Consider the following 21,630-nt stretch of genomic DNA (forward strand, 5'->3'; position numbering starts at 1 on the left):
TTCAAACCCTGGTGCCACCAATAAACCAAACCAACAAAACAAAATGAAAGGGCTGGCTCAGTGGTAGAGTGCTTGCCTTGCATGCATGAGGCCCTGGGTTTGATTCCTCAGCACCACATACGCGGAAAATGCAGGAAGTGGTGCTGTGGCTCCAGTGGTAGAGCGCTAGCCTTGAGCTGAAGAGCTGAGGGACAGCACCCAGGCCCAGAGTTCAGGCCCCACGACCAACAACAAGAAAAGAAAGGAAAGGGAAAGGGAAAAGGAAAGGGAAGAGAAAAACAATCGGGAGATGAGACAGATTACTATTATATGCATTTTCAACAAAATGAGACATGTTCAAGTTGTTGAAATATCTTGACATTTCTATTACATGAGAGATTCATTAAAATTCATTAAAATGTTTTGTGCATTTCAAATTTACTACTTTTCTATTATTTACACTTAATGCTGAAATAAATATGAATATACAGGTGTCTTTCTGCTTTATTGATTTACTGTCATCCAGAGACACGTTCAATAGTGGTATGGCAGAGGTATAGGGAAGGCATATTTTTAATGTTCCGAGGAACCTCCATACTGATTTCCATAGTGGTTGCATCAGTTTGTACTCCTGCTAAAAGTATATGAGGGTTCCTTGTTCCAGCATCCTCACCAGCACTTGCTGTTTTCATGATAGCTGCCATCATGAGTGGAGCAAGATAGACTCTTTAGTGTGGTTTTGATTTGCATTTCCTTTTGGCTATGGATGTTGAAAATGCCTTAGGCTAAGGATGTTGAAAATGTCTTCATGTACCTACTAGCTATTTGGATTTCTTCCTATGAAAACGATTCAGTTTCCTTGCCTATTTATTAACTGGATTATTTGTTCTCTTGCTGTTTAATGTTTTGAGTTCTTTGTATATTCTGAATATTAACCATTTATCTGTTGGACAGCTGACAAAGATTTTCTCCCATTTTGTGGACAAACTTACTAATTTAAGCAAACATGAATAGCATAAGGACTCAGAAGCTGGGTGTCCTCAACTAAATGTTTAAGTTGTCAGCACAGTATTTTGGTAATAAGAATTCAAGAGGAAGAACAGTGTATTTCAGTGTAACCAGGGCACAGCAGCTCCTCTTTCAGTGACTCATTTTAGCCACAATTTAGACCAGAACTGAAAATGCTTTATGAAAAAGCTCTTCAAAGATATAAACCACCCACATGGTATCACAGTATTTATACTGAAACACTGTTCTTTTGCTGACATGCATTAAAATGGAATCTTTTCCCTCTGGGTGGTGATAATGAATGGTAGATCTAGCACTTTCCTGGTTTTGCATAGTGGTCTGCAGAGTGGGATGTGAAGAACTCCACTTTTTAACTGATATTAAAAGGTAAGGCAGTGGCTTTCTTTATTCTTTTCTCAGTCATGGAATGTACTGATGACCATAGTGTATAAAATATTGTAAAATCTTACTGATGATGGGAAAATAAACAGTCACTGGTTATAATTCACAAGAACTTGCCTACAGGAGAACAGTCAATGGAAAACAATAGTAGTAACAGTACTGGCAGCTCAGCATGAAATAGCTATCAAATACCACTGTATATGCTGTGTACTGTATACTGTACAATCCGGGGGCTATGCATCCCTTACAGCTAATATTTACTGAGCTCTGTACCATGGGCTAGACACGGTTAAATGAGCACTTTACATGGACTGGGACTATGAAACAGATGCTACTCTCACCCTCATTTCACCGTGACAGAAAGGTGGCTAGAAGGTTAACCTTCACAAAGATCACAAAGCTACTAAGTGGCAGAGCCAACCAGTGACTTCAGAACCAACCCTTTCATTTTTTCCTTACTGATGCCTAGGCTTTAACTCAGGAGCTTGTACTCTCAACTGCTTTTTGCTGCTCATAGCTAATATTCTATACCACTTAAGCCATGCCACCAATCTGGCATTTTGCCGGTTACTTGGAGAAAGAATGTATCTGACTTTTTTCCCCCTGGCCTGGGCTGGCTTCAAAACCAGACCTTCACTTCTCTCCTTAGAAACTAGGATTACACATATGAACCATCAGCAGTCTCGAGGAACCCACACTCCTAACTGTTGTCCCATACAGCCTTAGAGTAGCAAAACCCATTATGTAAAAAATGGCTTTTAAACATTTTAAATGTTTCTTGCAGATGATTTTGAAAATATCACTTTATTAAATGTATATGGTACCCATTCATTTATTCATTCATTCATTCAAATGGTAGCAACGCTCTCTTACCAAACACAAACAAAAAGAAAAAAGAAAATGCACAAAGTACACAAGATTCTATATTTGCATATACTTTAATAACAAAGTCATTTTAGTTATAAATGAACAAAGAGGGGAAAGAGAACACATGATTTTCCCAGAAGTTTGGGCCAAGACAGGCACAGGCATACATGAAGCTTTAGAACATAGAATGGACAAGTTAAAAGAGGCAACACTACTAATTTTGATTACACACATTTTCTAAAACATGGTTATCAAAGAGCGTGACATTAGATCAAACAACAATGTTAAGAAAATTTTGTCCTAGGATTTTAACAAAGTTTTTTTTAAGAAAGTCTAAAAACCTCCTTCTTTCCCAAACTGACTCTTCCAACTTTGAATTTTATGTCAGAATACCAGTTTTCATCTTTAACTTTTACCATACATGAAAATTTATCAAAAATATACTGATGGGTATCTACTAATTATGACTATATTTACATTAAGCAAATTATTTTGCCAAGTTCTTTATATACAAATTATCATTTGTCCTACATGAAATTCATTAAAAAGTTGAAACCACAGAAATGGCATTAGAAATAATGCATTTGAAATGTAACTGCTTTCCATCAATGAAGAACATTTTTAAATAATTCAATGAAAAGTATTGAATTTCCCACCAATTTCAGCTGCAACAGTATTCCTCCTGAATGTTTTCTGTGATTTAAGGGAAAGAAAACTGAGTAAAGATTGATTACAATGAATTAAATAATAAATTTGATGAGTGTTTATTGAACTTAGCTTCAAGAAATTTATAGTCTGATTAGGTTAGTATAAAAGTTAAGCACTAAAAACATAGTTTATGATAATTGAAGAAAGTAAGCCTTCAAAAACTTTGTAGCAAATACACAATATAATATCCTTCATGTTAATTTAAATCACAAAAATAACGTAAAATGATATCCTAAAGCCAATTAAACTGGTTTTTGGTATTTCTAAAGAGGGCCAGCATTAAAAAAAAAAAAGAAGAAGAAGTATTAAGATTCTAGGAGCCAGGCACTGGTAGGCCTGTAACCCTAGCTACTCAGGAGGCTGAGATCTGAGAATCGCGGTTCAAAGACAGCCCGGGCAGAAAAGTCCCCATGGAACTCTTACAGTCAATTAACTATTCAAGAACAGGCAGCAGCACTATGACTAAAAGTGGTAGAGTGCTAGCCTTGAACAAAGAGCTCAGGGACAGCACTTAGGTCCCGAGTTCAAGCCCCACAACCGACAATAAAATAAAGCCAGGCGCAGGTGGCTCACACCTATAATCCTAGCTATCCAGGAGGTTGGTTCAAAGCCAGCCCGGGCAGGAATGTTTGTGAGACTCTTATCTCCAATTAACCACCAGAAAACCAGAAGTGGCTCTGTGGCTCGAGTGGTAGAGCATTCACCTTGTGCTGAAAAGCTCAGGGACAGTGCCCAGGCCCAGAGTTCAAGTCCCACAACTGACAAAAATAAAAAAACAAAATAAAAATTGGTGGCCTCACAGCAGATACAATAAATTTATAAGTGATGAAAAGGCAAAGATTTGGGGGGAAATAAAAAGAGGACACTTTGTTCTAGACTCATCAACACCTAGGAAAAAGTTTGCCTTTTTCAAAGAAAAAAACTGAATACAAAGCCATAAGGTTTTCAAACATGTGTATCACTGAGATGAGGGTAGACAGAACGCAGTACTTCTCCAGTACAGAGGTCGCTTTCTTTTTCAATAACTAAGTGGATGTATAGAAGTGCTTAAGAACTAATGATTCATGATTCTTTGGCTTCAAAGTAGAGATTAGCTCTAGTTTGGAAATGATCTTATTTAATTAGACATTGTACTAAAGCAAGAGATAAAGCTCTAAAGTATTTACCTAATTAGTTGGTGCTCTGTCTCTGGACTTTGGGACCAATACTCTGTGAGTCCTCTTCCTGACTAGGGCGTTTCCCACTGCTAAGACCAGTGCCCATCGAGCTTCTCCCTACATGTTTGAGAAGTGTACATTAGGATAAGAAAGGCGAAAAGCACAATGTGCTCAAATGCTGCTCTCTTACCTTGCTTTAACAGATGCATTTGCTGACTGTCTCCGTGAGCATAATGTAAAATACCACTCCCTTGAGAACAACCTGCATTTAAAACATAGGAAAACTCTTTAAAATCTAAGATGTCTATCAGGGCTACAAAATCTGAAGCCAGGCACACTGGGATATGCCTTGCAGGACTTGGGAGGCTGGCTGGGGTAGGATAATCACAAACTGGAGGCCAGTGTGAGCTGACCTTCAGCACAGACACCCTGCTCTAAACAAAGAGGACAACGCCACAGTCCATCACGATTGACCTGTACCATCAACAGCATCAAACAGGTTTTACACTTGAGAAAATTAATGTAAGGCAGAAATTCCATTAAAGGACATTGAAAGTAATGCCAGGGAGATCTGAGTAGACTATTAATGCTGAAATTGTGAATGACATCTGTTCTTCATTTTTATATCTCTCTGACTTCTGCTGAATTCTCTATAGTGAAAGGAATTGTTTAGAAGCTTTGAAGTATAAGTTGCATACCCCCAAAATCAATCTCCATTAAGTATAATTCAGTGACTTTATTATTGCTATTATTATTATTTTGGTCATGGGGCTTGAACTTGGGGCCAGGGCGCTGTCCCTGAGCTCTTTTTGCTCAAGGCTAGGGCTCTACCACTTTGAGCTACCACCACTTCTGGTTTTCTGGTGATTAATTGGAAATAAAAGTGTCATGGACTTTCCTGCCTGGACAGGCTTTGAACCTTGATCCTCAGATCTCAGCCTCCTGAGTAGCTAGGATGATAGGTGTGAGGAACAGGCATCTTGCTTGCTGTGAACTTTTTGAAGTTAACTATGGCATTGTGCATCCATCACCACAATCCAGTGTTAGAACATTTTCTCAGTCTCCAAAGATCTCTCATGACTGCTTCATCCACTCTTCCTTCTTATTAAATCCTAAGCTCAAGGTAACCACTAATCATTTTTTTTTAATCTTTAGTGATTTCCCATTACTGGGCAGTTCATGTAAATGGATTCGTGTAGCCTGTGGTCAGTCATGTCTTTATCAAGTTCACATGCACACTCTATGTACAACAGGAGTATTTTATTCCTTTTGGTGAGAATTGTTTCATGTAGTGCATTTTGGCTCTTGTAAGTGAAATGGCCATTTGCAAGTCTTTATGTGAACGTATGTTCTTGTTCACTTAGGAATAACATTTCTGGGGTATAGTAAAATCATGAATAGCTTTGCCAAACTGATTTTACAAAGTGGTTGAACTGTTTTATTCCCCACCTCTCAACAAAATACCTGTGACTTTTTTGCCCCTTTTTACCACATCTGGTTCTTTTATTTCTATCCTAGCCACTCTAGAGGGCAGAGGTAGCAATCTGCTTGTTTGCTTGGTACTTTCCAGGCTAGAGCATTAAAATCTTCAGTGACAGCTGGTCCCCGAGTGGCTGTCAAACATTAGCTCACAACGTGGGAAATCTGTATTTCCTTAGTGACTAATAATACTGATGAGCAATTTAAAGTAGAAGAAAATTACACTGAAAGTGAAAATGAACACATACTACTACTAGGAAACAGATTGTGGTTGCTTTATTATAAAAACAAGGGGCCGGGCGCTGGTGGCTCACGCCTGTAATCCTAGCTACTCAGGAGGCTGAGATCTGAGGATCGAGGTTCAAAGCTAGCCCGGGCAGGAAAGGCTGTGAGATTCCTATCTCCAATAAACCACTAGAAAACCGGAAGTGACGCTGTGGCTCAAGTGGTAGAGCACTCACCTTGAGCTGAAGAGCTGAGGGACAGCGCCCAGGCCCAGAGTTCAAGCACGACAACCGACTAAAAACAAACAAACCAAAAAACCCCAAAAAACCCAAAACAAGAACAAGGGTATCTGTATGGTAGCTTATTACTTTCCTGAGGACATACACACAAAAGTATAAAAGTGAGAAGTAAAAACTGCAATTTGTGGCTGGGTGCTGGTAGTTCACGCCTGAAATCCTAGCTTCTCAGGAAGCTAAGATCTGAGAACTGCAGTTCAAAGCCAGCCTAGACAGGAAAGTCCATGAGAGTCTCAGCTCCATATTAACTACCAAAAAGCCAGAAATGGCACTGTGGCACAAAAGCTCAGGGACAACTCCTAGGTCCTTATTTCAAGCCGTAGGACCCAGCACCAAGAGGAAAAAAAATGCAATTTGTACTGTGAAGAATTTTCTGTAGTCTTTTAAAAATCTGAAAAGCGTCATACAGAATCTTGCCTTGTGATGTACTCTGTAAAGCACTGTGCAACAAAAGCCCACAGAAAGGCAAGTGGACGGATAATGAGATGGGCTGAGGAGGAAGTTGAGGATGAATGCTTGAGAGCAGTCCCAACTCCAAGGATGTTTCCACAACTATCCCATTTCCAGTCTAGCGTGTTTCTCCTCCATCTGCCTACCCACATTTTACCTAACCCATCATCTTTTGAAAACACGACTTGAAACTCCTTTCAGCGACCTGTCCTATTACAGTAGAGGCCAGAGCCTTCAAGTATATCACTGTTTCCATTTGTCTTTCTCACTTTCACTCCCCTAGACTATACTGTCAGAGCGCTTTTTGGCTTCTATGCCTTTAAAAGGCATCTTAAAGCACGACTAGCTCCAAAGCAAGGATTAAACTATTAATTCTTCCTAATGCTTGTAAATTTGTGAGACAAAAGTATCCCGATGTAATCTGCTGCCACAGTTAGCTCTGGAGTTTTCTCTAAATTACGGCTATGATGGGAGTGGACCAGGAAGCACATGCATCTCACTGCGGCTACCTCAGTGCTTCACAGAGCTTTGGCCTCTCATTCTCAGCTGTGGCGTGTGAACCAAATAAGAGAGCTGAAAGAACTGGGAGATGATGTATTGTGGGGATTTGCTCCAGATTGTAGAAGACCCTGAGAGAGAACATTTCTCAAGTATACTACCATCACTGGCAACTATTTGCTGAGTGAATCACATTCTAGTAAAGTACAGAGGTCCTATACATGTATATTCTGAGTCCTTACTATATTGTGAACCTTGAGCTTTACAACTGCCTTATAGATGATGTGCATCTCAGGAGAATTTTCTCTTTTTTTTTGCTGGTCATGGGGCCTGAACTCTGGGCCTGGGTCTGGGTGCTGTCACTCAGCTCTTCAGCTCAAGGCTAACGCTCTACCACTTGCGCCACAACGCCACTTCTGGCTTTTTCCGTTTATGTGGTGCTGAGGAATTGAACCTAGGGCCTTATGCATGCAAGGCAAGCCCTCTGCCATTGAGCCACCTTCCCAGCCCCAGGAGAATAAAAATTTTGAGTGCCATCTTACAACTTAAAATTCTTCACCCATCTAGGGGTCAGTGCTTGCCCGGCATATGTAAAGTCCAATTTAACCCTCAGCATGGCAAAAATAAAAAGACCTCATTTGGTTTGCAAGACTGCTATCTTGTCCCAATGCCTACTACATGTAATGATGTTGTCCATCTTTAAAATGTCACCAGTGCGCAGGGGGGTTGGATGTGCACGCACATGAATGTAATATGCAAAGATCCCATTGACACTATTCTTATAATTTTGTAATGAAAACCTATGAAAGTAAGGTTCACTAAACAATCTGACATAGAGCAACTCTGTTCCACTTACTTCCACTGCTGCTAGAGCCTGGGAGGTTATCTCCAGCCGCATACCCCATGAGACCTCCATTCCCATTAGGGTTAGAAGGCACTGATGCAAGAAGACCTGAAGGGAAAAAGGCATCTATTAAATAATACTCAAAAGAAAATGCAGGGCTGGGAAGGTGGCTCAGTGGTAGAGTGCTTGCCTTGCATTCATGAGACCCTGTGTTCGATTCCTCAACACCACATAAGTAGAAAAAGCCGCAAGTGGCACTGTGGCTCAAGTGGTAGAGGACTAGCCTTGAGCTGGAGAGCTGAGGGACAGTGCCCAGGCCCAGAGTTCAGGCCCCAAACTGACCAAAAAAAAATAAAAAGAAAGAAAGAAAGAAAAGAAAGTGCAAGGCAGTGCTGGCGGCTCACACCAGTAATCCTAGCTACTTTCGAGATTAAGATCCAGAGGTTGGGGGTTTGAGGCCAGCTTGTGCAATAAACACTCCTAAGATTCCATCTCTGCAATAACCAGCACAAAGACCAGGCTGTGGCTCAAGTGGTATAGTGCTCAGCACTAGCTGAGCAAACAAGCTGAGCAAATTTGAGGTTCTGAGTTCAAACCCTAACACTGTCAAAAAACCCCACAAAAACAAGATATAGGGCTACAATGCCCTGAGTTTAAACTCAGTGCTGCCAAAAAATTAAAAAGAGGATAGATGCAGGAATAAACAGCTGTCAAAGAAACAAACCCAAAAAAGGGGCTGACATACCTAGTCCACGATAGCGGGAAAGCTGTTGATAGATCTGTTTCATCCTTTCAATATTCAAGCGGCTTGCTTCAGCATGGTTTACCATCGGTTTGGGATAATTAACTCCTATTAAACATTTGGCTACCTTCTGGATACCTTCTGGTGCATTCCAGGGATCATAGATGTACTTTGCAGGGAAGCCTCTTAAGACTGGCAAATAACGTCTTTTGGGAGAAGAAAGAAAAGTTATTTATTAATAAAATGCATTATGAACAAGCTATAACAAACTATTAGCTATGAGTAACCAAAACTGGAAGAAATGACTTTTTAAAATAAATTGATGAGGTAGGTATTATGCTTCATGTACAATTAGGAATATAGGAGTTGAAAGACTCAAGATCAGAATATTTAGGTTGGGCCATTTTTCGATGTGGTCAGAAAGGTAAAACCTATGTAATGAGATCAAACCATCCCATATCTGCTATCCGTCTTGTGTGAAGAATACGTGAACTGCTGCTTCAACATGAAACCATCATCACTATGACTTACCTGATATAGTCTCCATTGGGATCTGTTCTCCTTCCAAAACCAACAGGGCAATAGCAATGAAAAAACTGTTGGAAAAAGGAACTACACGAGAGCCACATCCAACTGCCAGCATTTATGCTCCAATCTGCATCAAGCAGTAATTCTTCAAATACCTTCGAAGTAACAGTAACCAATTAGTTTGTACACATAAGGTCTGAGGTCATTACAGAAAAATCAGGGAAAAACTGGGAGAGTGCAAGGGAAGGGGATGACAATGTCCAAAAAAATGTATTTTTTACCTGATTTGTGTAACTGTAACCTTGCCTCTGTAAATCACTTTTTTTTTTTGGGGGGGGGGTCCAGTCGTGGGGCCTGAACTCTGGGCCTGGGCACTGTGCCTCAGCTCTTCAGCTCAAGGCTAGCACTCTACCACTTGAGCCACAGCGCCACTTCCGGCTTTTTTCTTTTTGTTTATGTGGTGCTGAGGAATCGAACCCAGGGCCTCAGGCATGCAAGGCAAGCGCTCTACCACTGAGCCATCTTCCCAGCCCCTGTAAATCACTTTTACAATAACCATTAAACAAAGCTACAGCTCAAAAAAAACCAAACACAATTTACCAACATTCCCCAGTTTACACTTCTAATTCCTTGATCTAAAAGGCAACATAATAAATAATTTTCTATGTTTATCAAGTAGGTATGTAATCTTCCTTCTTCATGTACTTCTCTATACTAGGAAATATGGGGGGCAAAAAAATCCCCACAGAATCTCGTATAGTTCTTAGATAAATAATAATATAGCCAGAAAGGTAAAAATATATAGGTATATCCTGCTGTGTATAACTAGAAGATGAAGTTACAAATGTAGTATGCTTTTCACTTTATATGATAAAAGTGTTACTGAAAAGGTGAATATTTAGTAGGTGAAGATGTTTAGTGAGGTAAAAAGATCTGCAATTTTAGGGTTTATATTAGGAATTCACTATTTTTAAGAACTCTTGAGTGAACACTTTTCGTATAGAAACAACCATCTATAAAAATATGCACTAAATCCAGAGTTTTAAATCTTCCTAGTTGTCCTAATGTTCTAATGGCTAGGTTGGTTTAACCATTCAAGTCACTTCAATGGTTAGGTCAGTTTAATGTACCCCATTCCTCCTGCTACCTCCAAACTGTGTCTGTACCGGGATTATATGCCACAGGTGTAAGGGCCGCTCCTGGATGGAAAGCAGACTCTACCCTCCTTACAGCAAAGTCTCCACCCAGTACCTGCGTTACCTAGGCAACTGGCACACCTGGAAGAGGTCACATCTGCATCCTCTGAGGTCACATCTGAATTTGATGTGGCCACACCTTTCTCTGCCCGTACCCTAGATAAGGCCTAGCCGAGGCCCAGATGCTCTCTCTCTGCTCTTTTCTAGCTCGCTCTCTCTGCTCTTTTCTAGCTCTTTTCTAGCTCTCTCTCCTCTTTTCAAGCTCTTTCTCAGCTCTTTCCTTCTCTTCTCTTTCCCAGCTCCCTTCTCTTTCCTCTCTCTTTTCCACCTTTCCCAGACGCTCTCTTTTCTAGCTCTTTTCTTTCCTAGCTCTTCTCTCTCTTTCCCAGCTCTCTCTCTTTCCCAGCTCTCCCAGCTCTCTTTCCCAGGCCTTTCCACACCACGTGGAGGACCAAGATGGCCTGGTGCCAGCTGGAATGAATAAACCTACCCCTTACCTGAATACCATGTGCGTGGCGTTGTTCTTACTCGGCCACCTCTTTTTAAAAACCTAACAATAGGTACTGAAAAAGGAGACTGTAAATAAACCTGTACAACAGACAACTTCTAGGATATTTTTCTCAAAAATAAGGTCTAGATTGGTTCAAAGTAGGGCCACACCACATCAATTAGAGCATTTACCTTCATTCCTTCCTCCCAGCTAATCCACAGGTCGCCTCGTGTCAGGAAGCAAGCCACTGCGTGTCTGGCTAAATGGTGAATCCAGCCCTCTTGACGGAGCTGCGTCATGATGGCGTCAATCCAGGGGAAACCCGTCCGGCCTTCTGCCCATTTAGCCAAAGCCTCGGGATTCTTATCCCAAGGAATCTGAACACAGATGGGGTTCCCTTCCATTTTATCAAAGCGGGGATTATTTGTTGCTGCTGTATAGAAAAATTCACGCCATAATAGTTGCCCATAAAGAGAAAGCGGTGGGGAACTGTTCTTCTTTACCTGTGATTAAGAAGCAAAGAAGTATTATCAACATTTTTTTTTTAAGTATTATGAGCTGGGCGCTGGTGGCTCACACCTATAGTCCTAGCTACTCAGGCAGCTGAGATCTGAGGATCACGGTTCAAAGCCAGCCCCGGCAGGAAAGTCTGTGAGACTCTTTTTTTTTTTTAAAATTGTGCAAATAATCATACAGAGGGGTTACAATTACATGGGCAAGATAGTGAGTACATTTCTTATCAAGCATTGTTGCCTCCTCCTTTGTTTCCCCATACCATCCCTTCCCCTCTCCTCCCTCCCCAACTCCCACACCTCCTAGGGAAAAAACAAACTCTCTGAGACTCTTATCTCTAATAAGCCACCAGAAAACCAGAAGTGGCGCTGCAGGTCTAATGGTAGAGTGCTTGCCTTGAGCTGAAGAGCTCAGGGACAGCTCCCAGGCCGAATGCAAGCCTCATGACCGACAAAATAAAAAAAAAAGTATTTTGAAAAATCTGCTCTAATTTTAGACCATACCTTTTTGTAGAGATCAGTCAATTTGAAGTAAAATAACCGACATGACAAACAACCAAATCGGAGATAAGGGCTGAGTCCAGTAGGGCTTGCAAGCAGGGAATTTGCATTCATTCGAGGTCTTTCAAAGTTTGCCACCCAGGCCTGAAAACACACACAGACAATTACCCCAACTGCCTTTAAAAAAAAAAATGAGAATTATTTCAGCCATACTCATGTAGCCAATACGTGTGTGAAATAAATTACCAGCACAAGAATGAGAAGGACCTTCATGTGGTAAAGGTGAAATACAACAGACTCCGCCCCTTCCGCAGTTTTAGCCATCCATGGTCACCCACAGTTGGAAAATATTAAATGGAAAATCCCACAAGCAAGGAATTTGCAAGCTTTACATACCCTTTTATTATTGTTTTTTATTTATTATTGTTATCATTATTGTTTTCTCACTGTGCCTAACTTATAAATTAAACTTTATAAAAGGTGCTCTGTACCTCGGGGAAGGTAGGGAAGGAAGGGATGGTAGGGGGAAAACAATGGAGGGGGTGGGGGTAACAATGCTCAATAAGAGTGTACTCATTACCTTATTCATGTAACTGTAACCCTCTGTATAGTATCTTTACAATAAAAAAATAAAATAAAATCGAAGCAATAATAAAAAAAAAAGGTGCTCTGAATGTATAATTACAAAGGAATGAGTAGAGTATGGGGGTGGAAAGGGTGAGGATAGAAAGCAGATGGACATGGCTTATGGATGATGTACGGTTAATGTACGATATGTGCATGTTTTGGAACATCATAGTAAACCAATTAATGTGTACTATCAATATTCGTTAACAGTAATGATAATAACAGAATAAAATTTGCCCTATACATAGATATATAGGAAAAACCACGTTAAATATGGGGTTCAGTATTATCTGGTTTCTGGTATCCACTGAAGTCCTATAACATATTCCTTGTGGATAGCTTCAAAGGTATGGTTAGCTAATATAAGTTTTGGTAGAAGAATAGAAAAGGTAATACAGTAGCTAACAGGGAAATAATCAGAAGAGGAGGAAAAGGAGACTTAAGTGACAAGCTAGTTGTTAATTTTCAAACAAATAAGTTTGTGCTATTTTAGCTATCTCTGTCAATCATTCTTTCTCATCAGTCAATTTCTTGCTTTAAAAGACTGATGTGGGACTAGATGTGAGGGTACATGATTGTAATTCCAGCCTGCAAAGTTGAAATTGCGAGATTTGGGGTTTGGAGCAAAAAGTGAGTGAGATCCCATCTCAACAAACAATATGAGGTGGTTCACATAATTTCAGCTATGTGTAAAGTATAAGTAGAAAGATCCTAGTCCAAACCCGTCCCAAGGAAAATACTGTGACAACATGTAGCTAAGTCCAAACCCTAATACTGTGTGTGTGTGTGTGTGTGTGTGTGTGTGTGTGTGTGTGTGTGTGTGTAAGGAAATAGTATTTAAAATTCCATAATGCCATTTTGGAAGTATGAATATGGCCTAATACTCTGTGTGTGTGTGTGTGTGTGTGTGTGTGTGTGTGTGTGTGTGTGTGTGTGTGTGTGTGTGTAAGGAAATAGTATTTAAAATTCCATAATGCCATTTTGGAAGTATGAATATGGCTATGTAATCTATATTATCATACTTTTCTTTCCAAATGCCTCTCCAAACGTGTAAGTGCCTCAGTTTCTCCTCCTGGCCAGACTGCAGAGGATAAGCCATCTGTATCAAAACCTAAGAAAACAAGAAGGAAAATTATGCTAAAAGTAAAATAACTTTCATTTTACCACAGTAACAGGGAAGCACAAATTGTTTTGTAAAAAAATTTTGAGAGCTGGGCACCCGTGGCTCACGTCTGTAATCCTAGCTACTCAGGAGGCTGAGATCTGAGGATCACGGTTCAAAGCCAGCCCAGGCAGGAAAGTCTGTGAGACTCTTATCTATAATAAACCACTAGAAAACTGGAAGTGGTGCTGTGGCTCAAGTGGTAGAGCATTAGCCTTGAGCTAATGACCCACCCCACTACCCCACCAAAAAAATTGTGAGAGCAGAAAAAAAAATTGAAGGCCTATAAAAGACTATAACATGGTTCCTAGCTTTAGGATACACATCTTTTCTTTCTTTCCTTTTTTGGGGGGTGCTGATCCTAGGACTTGAGCTCAGAGCCTGGGAACTGTCCTTGAGCTTATTTGTTCAAGGCTAGCATATTACTCATTGGAGCCACAGCTCCACTTCTGGCTTTTTGTGGTTAATTGGAAATTAACCTTCCCAGGGCTAGTTTCAAATTAATTATCTTCAGATTTCAGCTTCTGAGTAGCTAGGATTATCTGTATGAGCCACTGGAACCCAGCTAGGACATATATATATATATATATATATATATATATATATATATATATATATATATGTTTTTTTTTTTTTTTTCCCCGTCGGTCGTGGGGCTTGAACTCTGGGCCTGGGCGCTGTCCCTCAGCTCTTCAGCTCAAGGCGAGTGCTCTACCACTTGCACTACAGCGCCACTTCCAGTTTTCTGGTGGTTTTATTGGAGATAGGAGTCTCACAGTCTCTCCTGCCCGGGCTGGCTTTGAACCGTGATCCTCAGATCTCAGCCTCCTGAGTAGCTAGGATTACAGGTGTAAGCCACCAGCGCCCGGCTAGGACATATATTTTAATGTGATAACAGATCACGTTTATAGACCATGTATATAATATACAGATTTATCTCCTAATATTTCAGTTTCCTTCCTTCCTCCCTCTCTCTCCCACTTTCCTTCTCTTTCTTTCTCTCTCTCCCTCCCTCCCTTCCTTCCTTCCTTCCCTCCCTCCCTCCCTTCTTCCTTCCTAAAAATGTTTTATGTGACACAAGTAGAAATTACTTTTTTTTTTTTTTTTTGGCCAATCCTGGGGCTTGAACTCAGGGCCTGGGCACTGTCCCTTAGTCTCTTTGTGTTCAAGGCTAGCATTCTACCACTTGAGCCACAATGACACTTCTGGCTTGTTCTGGTTTACTGGAGATAAGAGTCTCACAGGGCTGGGAAGGTGGCTCAGTGGTAGAATGCTTACCTTGCATGCATGAGGTCCTGGGCTCGATTCCTCAGTACCACATTAGCAGAAAAGGCCAGAAGTGGTGCTGTGGCTCAAGTGGTAGAGCGCTAACCTTGAGCTGAAGAGCTGAGGGACAGCGCCCAGGCCCAGAGTTCAGGCTCCATGACCAAAAAAAAAAAAAAAAGTCTCGCCGGGCGCTGGTGGCTCACGCCTGTAATCCTAGCTACTCAGGAGGCTGAGATCTGAGGATCATGGTTCAAAGCCAGCCCGGGCAAGGAAAGTCCATGAGACTCTTATCTCCAATAAACCACTAAAAAACTGGAAGTGGTGTTGTGGCTCAAACACAAGCGGTAGAGCGCTAGCCTTGAGCTGAAGAGCTGAGGGACAGTACCCAGGCCCAGAGTTCAAGCCCCACAACCGACAAAAAAAAAAAAAGTCTCACAGACTTTTCTTCCCAGGCTGGCTTCAAAGTGTGACCCTCAGATCTCAGGCTCCTGAGTAGCTAGGATTACAGGTGTGAGCCACTGGTACCAGGCTAGAAATTACATTTTCTGAGCAACTTATGGTTTATTACAGTTTACACTCACCTAGCTCCTCCAGGGAAGGGACTCCATACTTCTCATCATGGTCATCAGACAGAGGAGTTGTGCACTTTTCTATCACTTCTGAAGTAATTGTTTCTACTGGTATCTCTAGTGGTTCCATTTTGCTGATGAGAGTCTGAAATCTTTTATAAGTTAGAGGTGGTTGTCCACCATTGAGTTCTATGATCCTATTACAAGAGTTAGTAAAATGCAGTTAGTAAAAATGACAATATACTTTGGTAAGCTTTGAAAAGGCATAAAATCAGAAAATTTATTATTTCAAATTGCCAGAATGTTAGCTTCTCATATCATCAGAAAAACATGTTCACAATGATTAGTGAGTCTAAAAATCATTCTATTTTCTAGACATCCATTTGGTGACAAAACTATAGTATGCAAATATTAAAATCTTATGAGTGAAAAAGTGACTAAGCAGCTAAACTAAAGACAATAACAAGAAATTAATATACATGGACATGTACAAATTTATTATGACCTAACTCAAGAAATCTCTCATCATCAGTCAGAACTCTAAAGCAGGCTGATAAGTACATTAAGAAGTGGTCAGTAGAAAATAAGTTTTGTTGTATATATTTGAGGTTTACAAGTATTACTGCATAGATAATAAAAGAAAACTGACATGTTTTTCATGTCAGATACTTTTTTGTGATAGGAGCAGTTAAAAATCTAATTAACAAAACCCCAAATTCAATAACATTTTCTTGACTATAATCCTTTGATTAACTTTAGATTTTATTCCATATATCTGCAACTTATTAGCCTTTGACCCAGATCTCCACTAAGTTTCATTTAGTAGAATTCTACAACTACTTTCTATCTTCTATTGTGTTCATGTATTCATTAATATGTGAATCGCTTAATATTCTTAATGGAATCATATTTTTGATTAATACATAGGGTGATAAGAAATTTCTACTGATGGCTGGGAATGTGGATCAGTGGTAGAGTGTTTGCCTAGCATGCATCAAGTCCTGGGTTTGATGACTCAGTACCACATAAACAGAAAAGGCTGGAAGTGGCACTGTGGCTCCAGTGGTAAAGCAGTGACCTTGAGCAAAAAGAAGGTTAGGGACAGTGCCCAGGCTCTGAGTCCAAGCCCCATGACTGGCAAAAAAAGAAAAAAAAATTTCTATTGGTTACAGTGATTCTATACTGCTACTACATGATAGTAACAAAATGAAAACTATAGAAAAAAACTTCTATATAGTACACTAACACCCTAGAAAGACAAGGAGTCTGAGTAGGAGCTCTAGTTTTTATTTTTGTGGTCCTGCAGATGAAACCCATGGTCCTGTGCATCTCAGCAAGTGCTCAATCAATTGAGCCAGTAGCTCAACCACCTCTGGGTAGTATTCGTTTTGAAACTGATACTAAGGATTTTTATCTTATGTACCATGGCTATAATTTTGGTACTTAGTTATTAGGTGAACAAAAAATATCAGCTAAATAAAATGTCAATTCTATGATATATGTGTATTTTACATACTTAAGTCCCATGACTTAAGACTTACTGTCTATGTACTTAATACCAGTGTGTTAATAGTTAAGATGGAGCCAGACACTGAAGATTCATGCCTGTAATCCTTGCTACTCAGGAAGCTGAGATCTGAGGATCATTGTTTGAAGTCAGCCCAGGTAGACAAATTTGGAATACTCTTATCTCCAATTAACTGCCAAAAAGCTGGAGGAAGTGGACTTGTGGCTAAGTTATAAAACACCAGTCTTGAGCAAAAAAAAAAAAAAAAAACTAAGCAAAAGTGAGTGGCCTTGAGTCCAAACCCCAGTAGTGGCGCGCGCGTGCGTGTGCGCACGCACACACACACACACACACACACAGAAAAATGGGTAAAATGGTAAATAAAACAATAAAAATCCGAAATCTTACTTGTCTAGGTCATATAATGTATGTGAAATTCGCACAATGACTTCTACACCAGCTTCAGTAGCCAGCTTCTTAATAGCTGCATCTCGTTCCTTTCCAAAAGGCTCAGAATCATACTCAATTGAAAGTTTGGTAATGTTCCATTCCTCAAACAAGAGAAAGACACAAACTGGCAATAATGCATTCTAGTCATACAGTAATTTTTGTATCATAACCTATATATCTAAGGATGCTCAGACTTCAAAAAAGCAGAAAGAATACACAATTTATCAATATGAAAATGACATGTCATATTTGTATTTAAGTACATAATTGTAATTGAATATATATGAAAATATATTCAGTGACTTCCAGAAAATAGATACTATCATATATATATATATATATATATATATATACATACATACACATATATACACACATATATACACATATACATATATACATACACGTATACAGATAGATAGATAGATAGATATATCACTCAAGGCTAGCACTGTACTAATTGAGCCACAGCTCTATTTCAGTCTTTTTTGTAGTTAATTGGAAACAAGTGTCTCATAGAGTTTCCTGCCTGGGTTGGGCCCTTAGAATTGTGTGATTTCAGCCTCCTGAGTAGCTATGATTAGAGGTATGAGCTACTGGTACCCAACTTGCTATTATAAACTTTCTAGTGAACACCATTTTGGTTTTGTTAAAAACCAAAAAGGGGAACACATAAATAAACACACACATATACACACACTATATATGGATATATATTTACATATATATATACATATAAATACATATATGATTCTTGTGACTACAAAGAATATTTCCATTTCAATACATAGGAAACTGGCAAATAGTTGAAACTTCTAAGAGAGCAACCAGAAACTTAAGGTAGAAAAAAGTTTTAACTTTTCACAGTAAACTTTGTCCAATTTCTGATTTTATAATGTATAACTTTTTCATTAAAGAAAAAAAGCCACAAATTTTCATTTAAAAGTACTTATATTCCCTAAAAATTAGTTTAAAAAAAAAAAAAGGCCTTGCTGGGCACCAGTGGCTCACGCCTATAATATAATCCTAGCTGCTCATGAGTCTGAGAACTGAGGATCATAGTTCACAGGCAGCCAAGGCAGGAAAAGTACGTGAGACTTTTATCTCCAATTAACCACCAGAAAAATGGAAGTGGTGCTGTGACTTAAACTTTTAGAGCAATAACCTGCAGCAAAAAAGCTCAGGGGCAACACCCACACCCTGAATTCAAGCCCCACAACTGACAAAAAAAAAAAAGGGATGGGCTGGGAAGTTGGCTCAGTGGTAGAATGCTTGCCTTGCATGCCTGAGGCCCTGGGTTCGATTCCTCAGCACCACATAAGCAAAAAGAAAAAATCCGGAAGTGGCGCTATGGCTCAAGTGATAGAGTGCTAGTCTTGAGCTGAAGAGCTGGGAGACAGCGCCCAGGCCCAGAGTTCAGGCCCCACGACCGGACCCCCCCCCCAAAAAAAAAGGGAGCCTTATTATTTACCAAGTATGTTATCTTCTCTGACAAAGATTATTTTTCAAATTACCTTGAAAAGTCTTGGAAACACATCAGCTGGTTGTCCACGAATCACAAATAGACGAGAATTTAATTTTCGTAGATTGGCATCAAGATCCTCAAGACACTGAAGCAAAAAGCTATGAGGAAAAAAAGTATCAAAATTCTTAAAAATAAATGTTAGAAGGTACAAAGCACGGCAAAATCAGGTCATCCTGTGAGTTAGATAGCAACTCATCATCTTATTACTACTGCTTATTCATATATCCATTCCTACTCCCCAGCAATCATACTTACAATTCTTTAGAATTATACCGAAAGTTCCCCACTATTTTAATGAAATCCTATGGTAAATCACTCATTTTTATTAAAAATAACACAAACTTTAACTTGTGAACATAAAAATTATACAAAGAGATATCAAAGCTATTACATGAGTAATAATAATAATGGAAGTGGCCTATTTAATGGCTCTGAGCAGTGAATAATTTCAGAATGTGAGTATTTTATTAGAAAATACAGCAATCTTCTATAAGAAATCATAATGCCCATTTTCAAGTTTCTAATTTGCTCAAGAAAAAGGAATAAACAGCTGGTAAAGTATGTGGTATTAACTCTTGACTATATGTAGTGGACACTAGCTTAATTTTTTAAGTGGTTTCACGGAGCAGTGAGACTACAGACTTTTTCAATGAAGAAGCATTAACAAGGCTCACAGATGACAGACAATGGGGACATTCTGGGGCAGTAAGGGAAGGCTATTATTTACTGTGAAGCTTCTATTGTGAAGAAATAGAGCATTTCCCCAGAATAAATCCAGAAAGGACATCTACCCTGGAAGGCTGGACCTCATTGTTTGACTCAGGTTAATTTTCACCTACATTCTGTTTCTCTCAGCTGGACACATCTCATTTCCTCCCTACTTTGCTTCTTTTATATTCTTAATCTTAAGGTTAACTATGTCTTTTTTTCTACATAACATATGCTCATTGAGAAAAGTGCTTATGTCTTCTTTGTGAGGAGGAATAGTTGAAAGGCAAGGAAAGATACGTTCAAGAAATGAACTGTCCAATGTGGTAATCCCCAATAGTCACATGGTGGCTCATGCCTGTAATCCTAGCTACTCAGGAGGCTGAGATCTGAGGATCATGGTTCAAAGCCATCCCGAGCAGGAAAGTCTGGGAGACGTTTATCTCCAATTAACCACCAGAAGACCAGAATTGGCACTGTGGCTCAAAGTGGTAGGGCACTCTGAGTAAAAAGCTCAAGGACAATACCCAGGCCCTGAATTCAAGTCCCACAACAGCCCCCCACTCCCACCCCAAGACACACACACACACACACACACACGTTTCTCAATCACACTAGCCACTGTACAAATCCTCCATGGCCACACCGTAAGCTAGTAGCTACATTACCAGCACAGATGTAGAACATTTTCTATCATTGCATAAAGTTCAATGGACAACACTGTTATAGAAAGTGGTCACTGTGGACTCTGCCCATTCTGATCCCAGCATGTTACCAAGTCTTGAGTTTTTACATCTGTAGTTACTGGTGACCTAAGTGTACTTAGTCAGCTCTGACAGGTCCCCCTTTATGTGTGAGACATTCCATTTCATCTTAGGAAGTCTCTTAGAGTTCCTCAACAAATGGGCTGTTTAGATGCATAGTGAGACATATAAGCATCAAGTTTTATAAAATTATCCACTTACTATGCTTGGTGAAAGATGTTTAGTGGAAACTATCCAACTTTTGTATTTGCTTAGTAAGAGATTTTTGAAATAAAGAGTTTTTAGACCAATCAAAGATTAAGTTGCATGAGCGAGCTTCCTTAAATAGAAACAGTACAAAATTAAAAGGCCTTTAAAAGGCCCCAAAGCTCCACTGCACCATAGTCTCATCTTCTCTATTAGAGCTAGTTAGTAATAAGCAGCAAGAGTTCTTCATGTCAAACCTTTCAACTGAAGTATGTCTATGTGGATTTGTTTGTTTTGCCCTTCCTGGAGCTTGAACTTGGGGTCTGGGCGTTGTCCCTGAACCTTTTTTTTTTTGCCAGTCCTGGGGCTTGAACTCAGTGTCTGGGCACTGTCCTGAGACTCTTTGTGCTCAAAGCTAGCCTACTACCACTTGAGCCACAGCACCACTTCCGGCCTTTTCTGAGTAGTTTATTGGAGATAAGAGTCTCATGGACTTTTCTGCTCAGGCTGGCTCTGAACTGTGATCCTCCGATCTAAGCCTCCTGAGTAGCCAGGATTACAGGATGAGCCACTGGTGCCCCGCTATATGTCTTATAGGTAGTAAGATGGAAAAAGACATGATCAATTCATAAAATGAACAACTGAATTTGGATTGGCTAATAATTAGCTCGTTCTTTCCTTTTTCTTTTTCCACACAGGCTAAATAAGAATTCTTTATTTTTTCTAACATACCGTCTACAAACCAAAGGAATGTACAGAATGATAGTGACTAAAGTGTTACAATGGCAAACATTCCGCAATTTAGTAATTGTTTTGTTTTAGTAATTCCTAAGACAGTGAACCGAGGCTATATTTAAGGATGGTGTTTTTCTTCCACAGACATTGCTGATGGCATTTTTTTCTTTCGTTTTATGATCTCTTTCTTCCACAGGTATTTAATTTATAACTCTGATTTCATATAAAACTTACAGGGCATATAGTGGA

The 21,630-nt window shown here is 39.7% G+C and overlaps 1 protein-coding gene across 3 annotated transcripts in view; it reads right to left on the reverse strand.

The window, feature by feature from the left end:
• Positions 1-2,308: 2,308 nt before the first annotated feature.
• Positions 2,309-21,630, reverse strand: part of Cry1 (cryptochrome circadian regulator 1) — a 46,329-nt gene continuing 27,007 nt past the window's right edge. Inside the window, exons 2-13 of one of the 3 annotated variants that reach the window (XM_042693161.1) lie at positions 18,978-19,086; positions 17,422-17,564; positions 15,519-15,703; positions 13,532-13,620; positions 11,886-12,026; positions 11,061-11,372; positions 9,187-9,338; positions 8,659-8,861; positions 7,925-8,021; positions 4,312-4,388; positions 4,135-4,238; positions 2,309-2,949 (exon numbers count right to left, since the gene is read on the reverse strand). In XM_042693161.1, the coding sequence (XP_042549095.1) occupies positions 4,135-4,238; positions 4,312-4,388; positions 7,925-8,021; positions 8,659-8,861; positions 9,187-9,338; positions 11,061-11,372; positions 11,886-12,026; positions 13,532-13,620; positions 15,519-15,703; positions 17,422-17,564; positions 18,978-19,086 (1,612 nt within the window). In that variant the 3' untranslated portion in view covers positions 2,309-2,949. Of the gene's footprint in view, positions 2,950-4,130; positions 4,239-4,311; positions 4,389-7,924; positions 8,022-8,658; positions 8,862-9,186; positions 9,339-11,060; positions 11,373-11,885; positions 12,027-13,531; positions 13,621-15,518; positions 15,704-17,421; positions 17,565-18,977; positions 19,087-21,630 lie in introns of all 3 variants that reach the window. The other 2 variants (XM_042693160.1, XM_042693162.1) reach the window with 2 other exon arrangements.

This window comes from Dipodomys spectabilis, unplaced genomic scaffold, assembly GCF_019054845.1.
Source record: "Dipodomys spectabilis isolate Male_0828 unplaced genomic scaffold, ASM1905484v1 ptg000163l, whole genome shotgun sequence".
In the NCBI taxonomy this organism is placed as follows: domain Eukaryota; kingdom Metazoa; phylum Chordata; class Mammalia; order Rodentia; family Heteromyidae; genus Dipodomys; species Dipodomys spectabilis.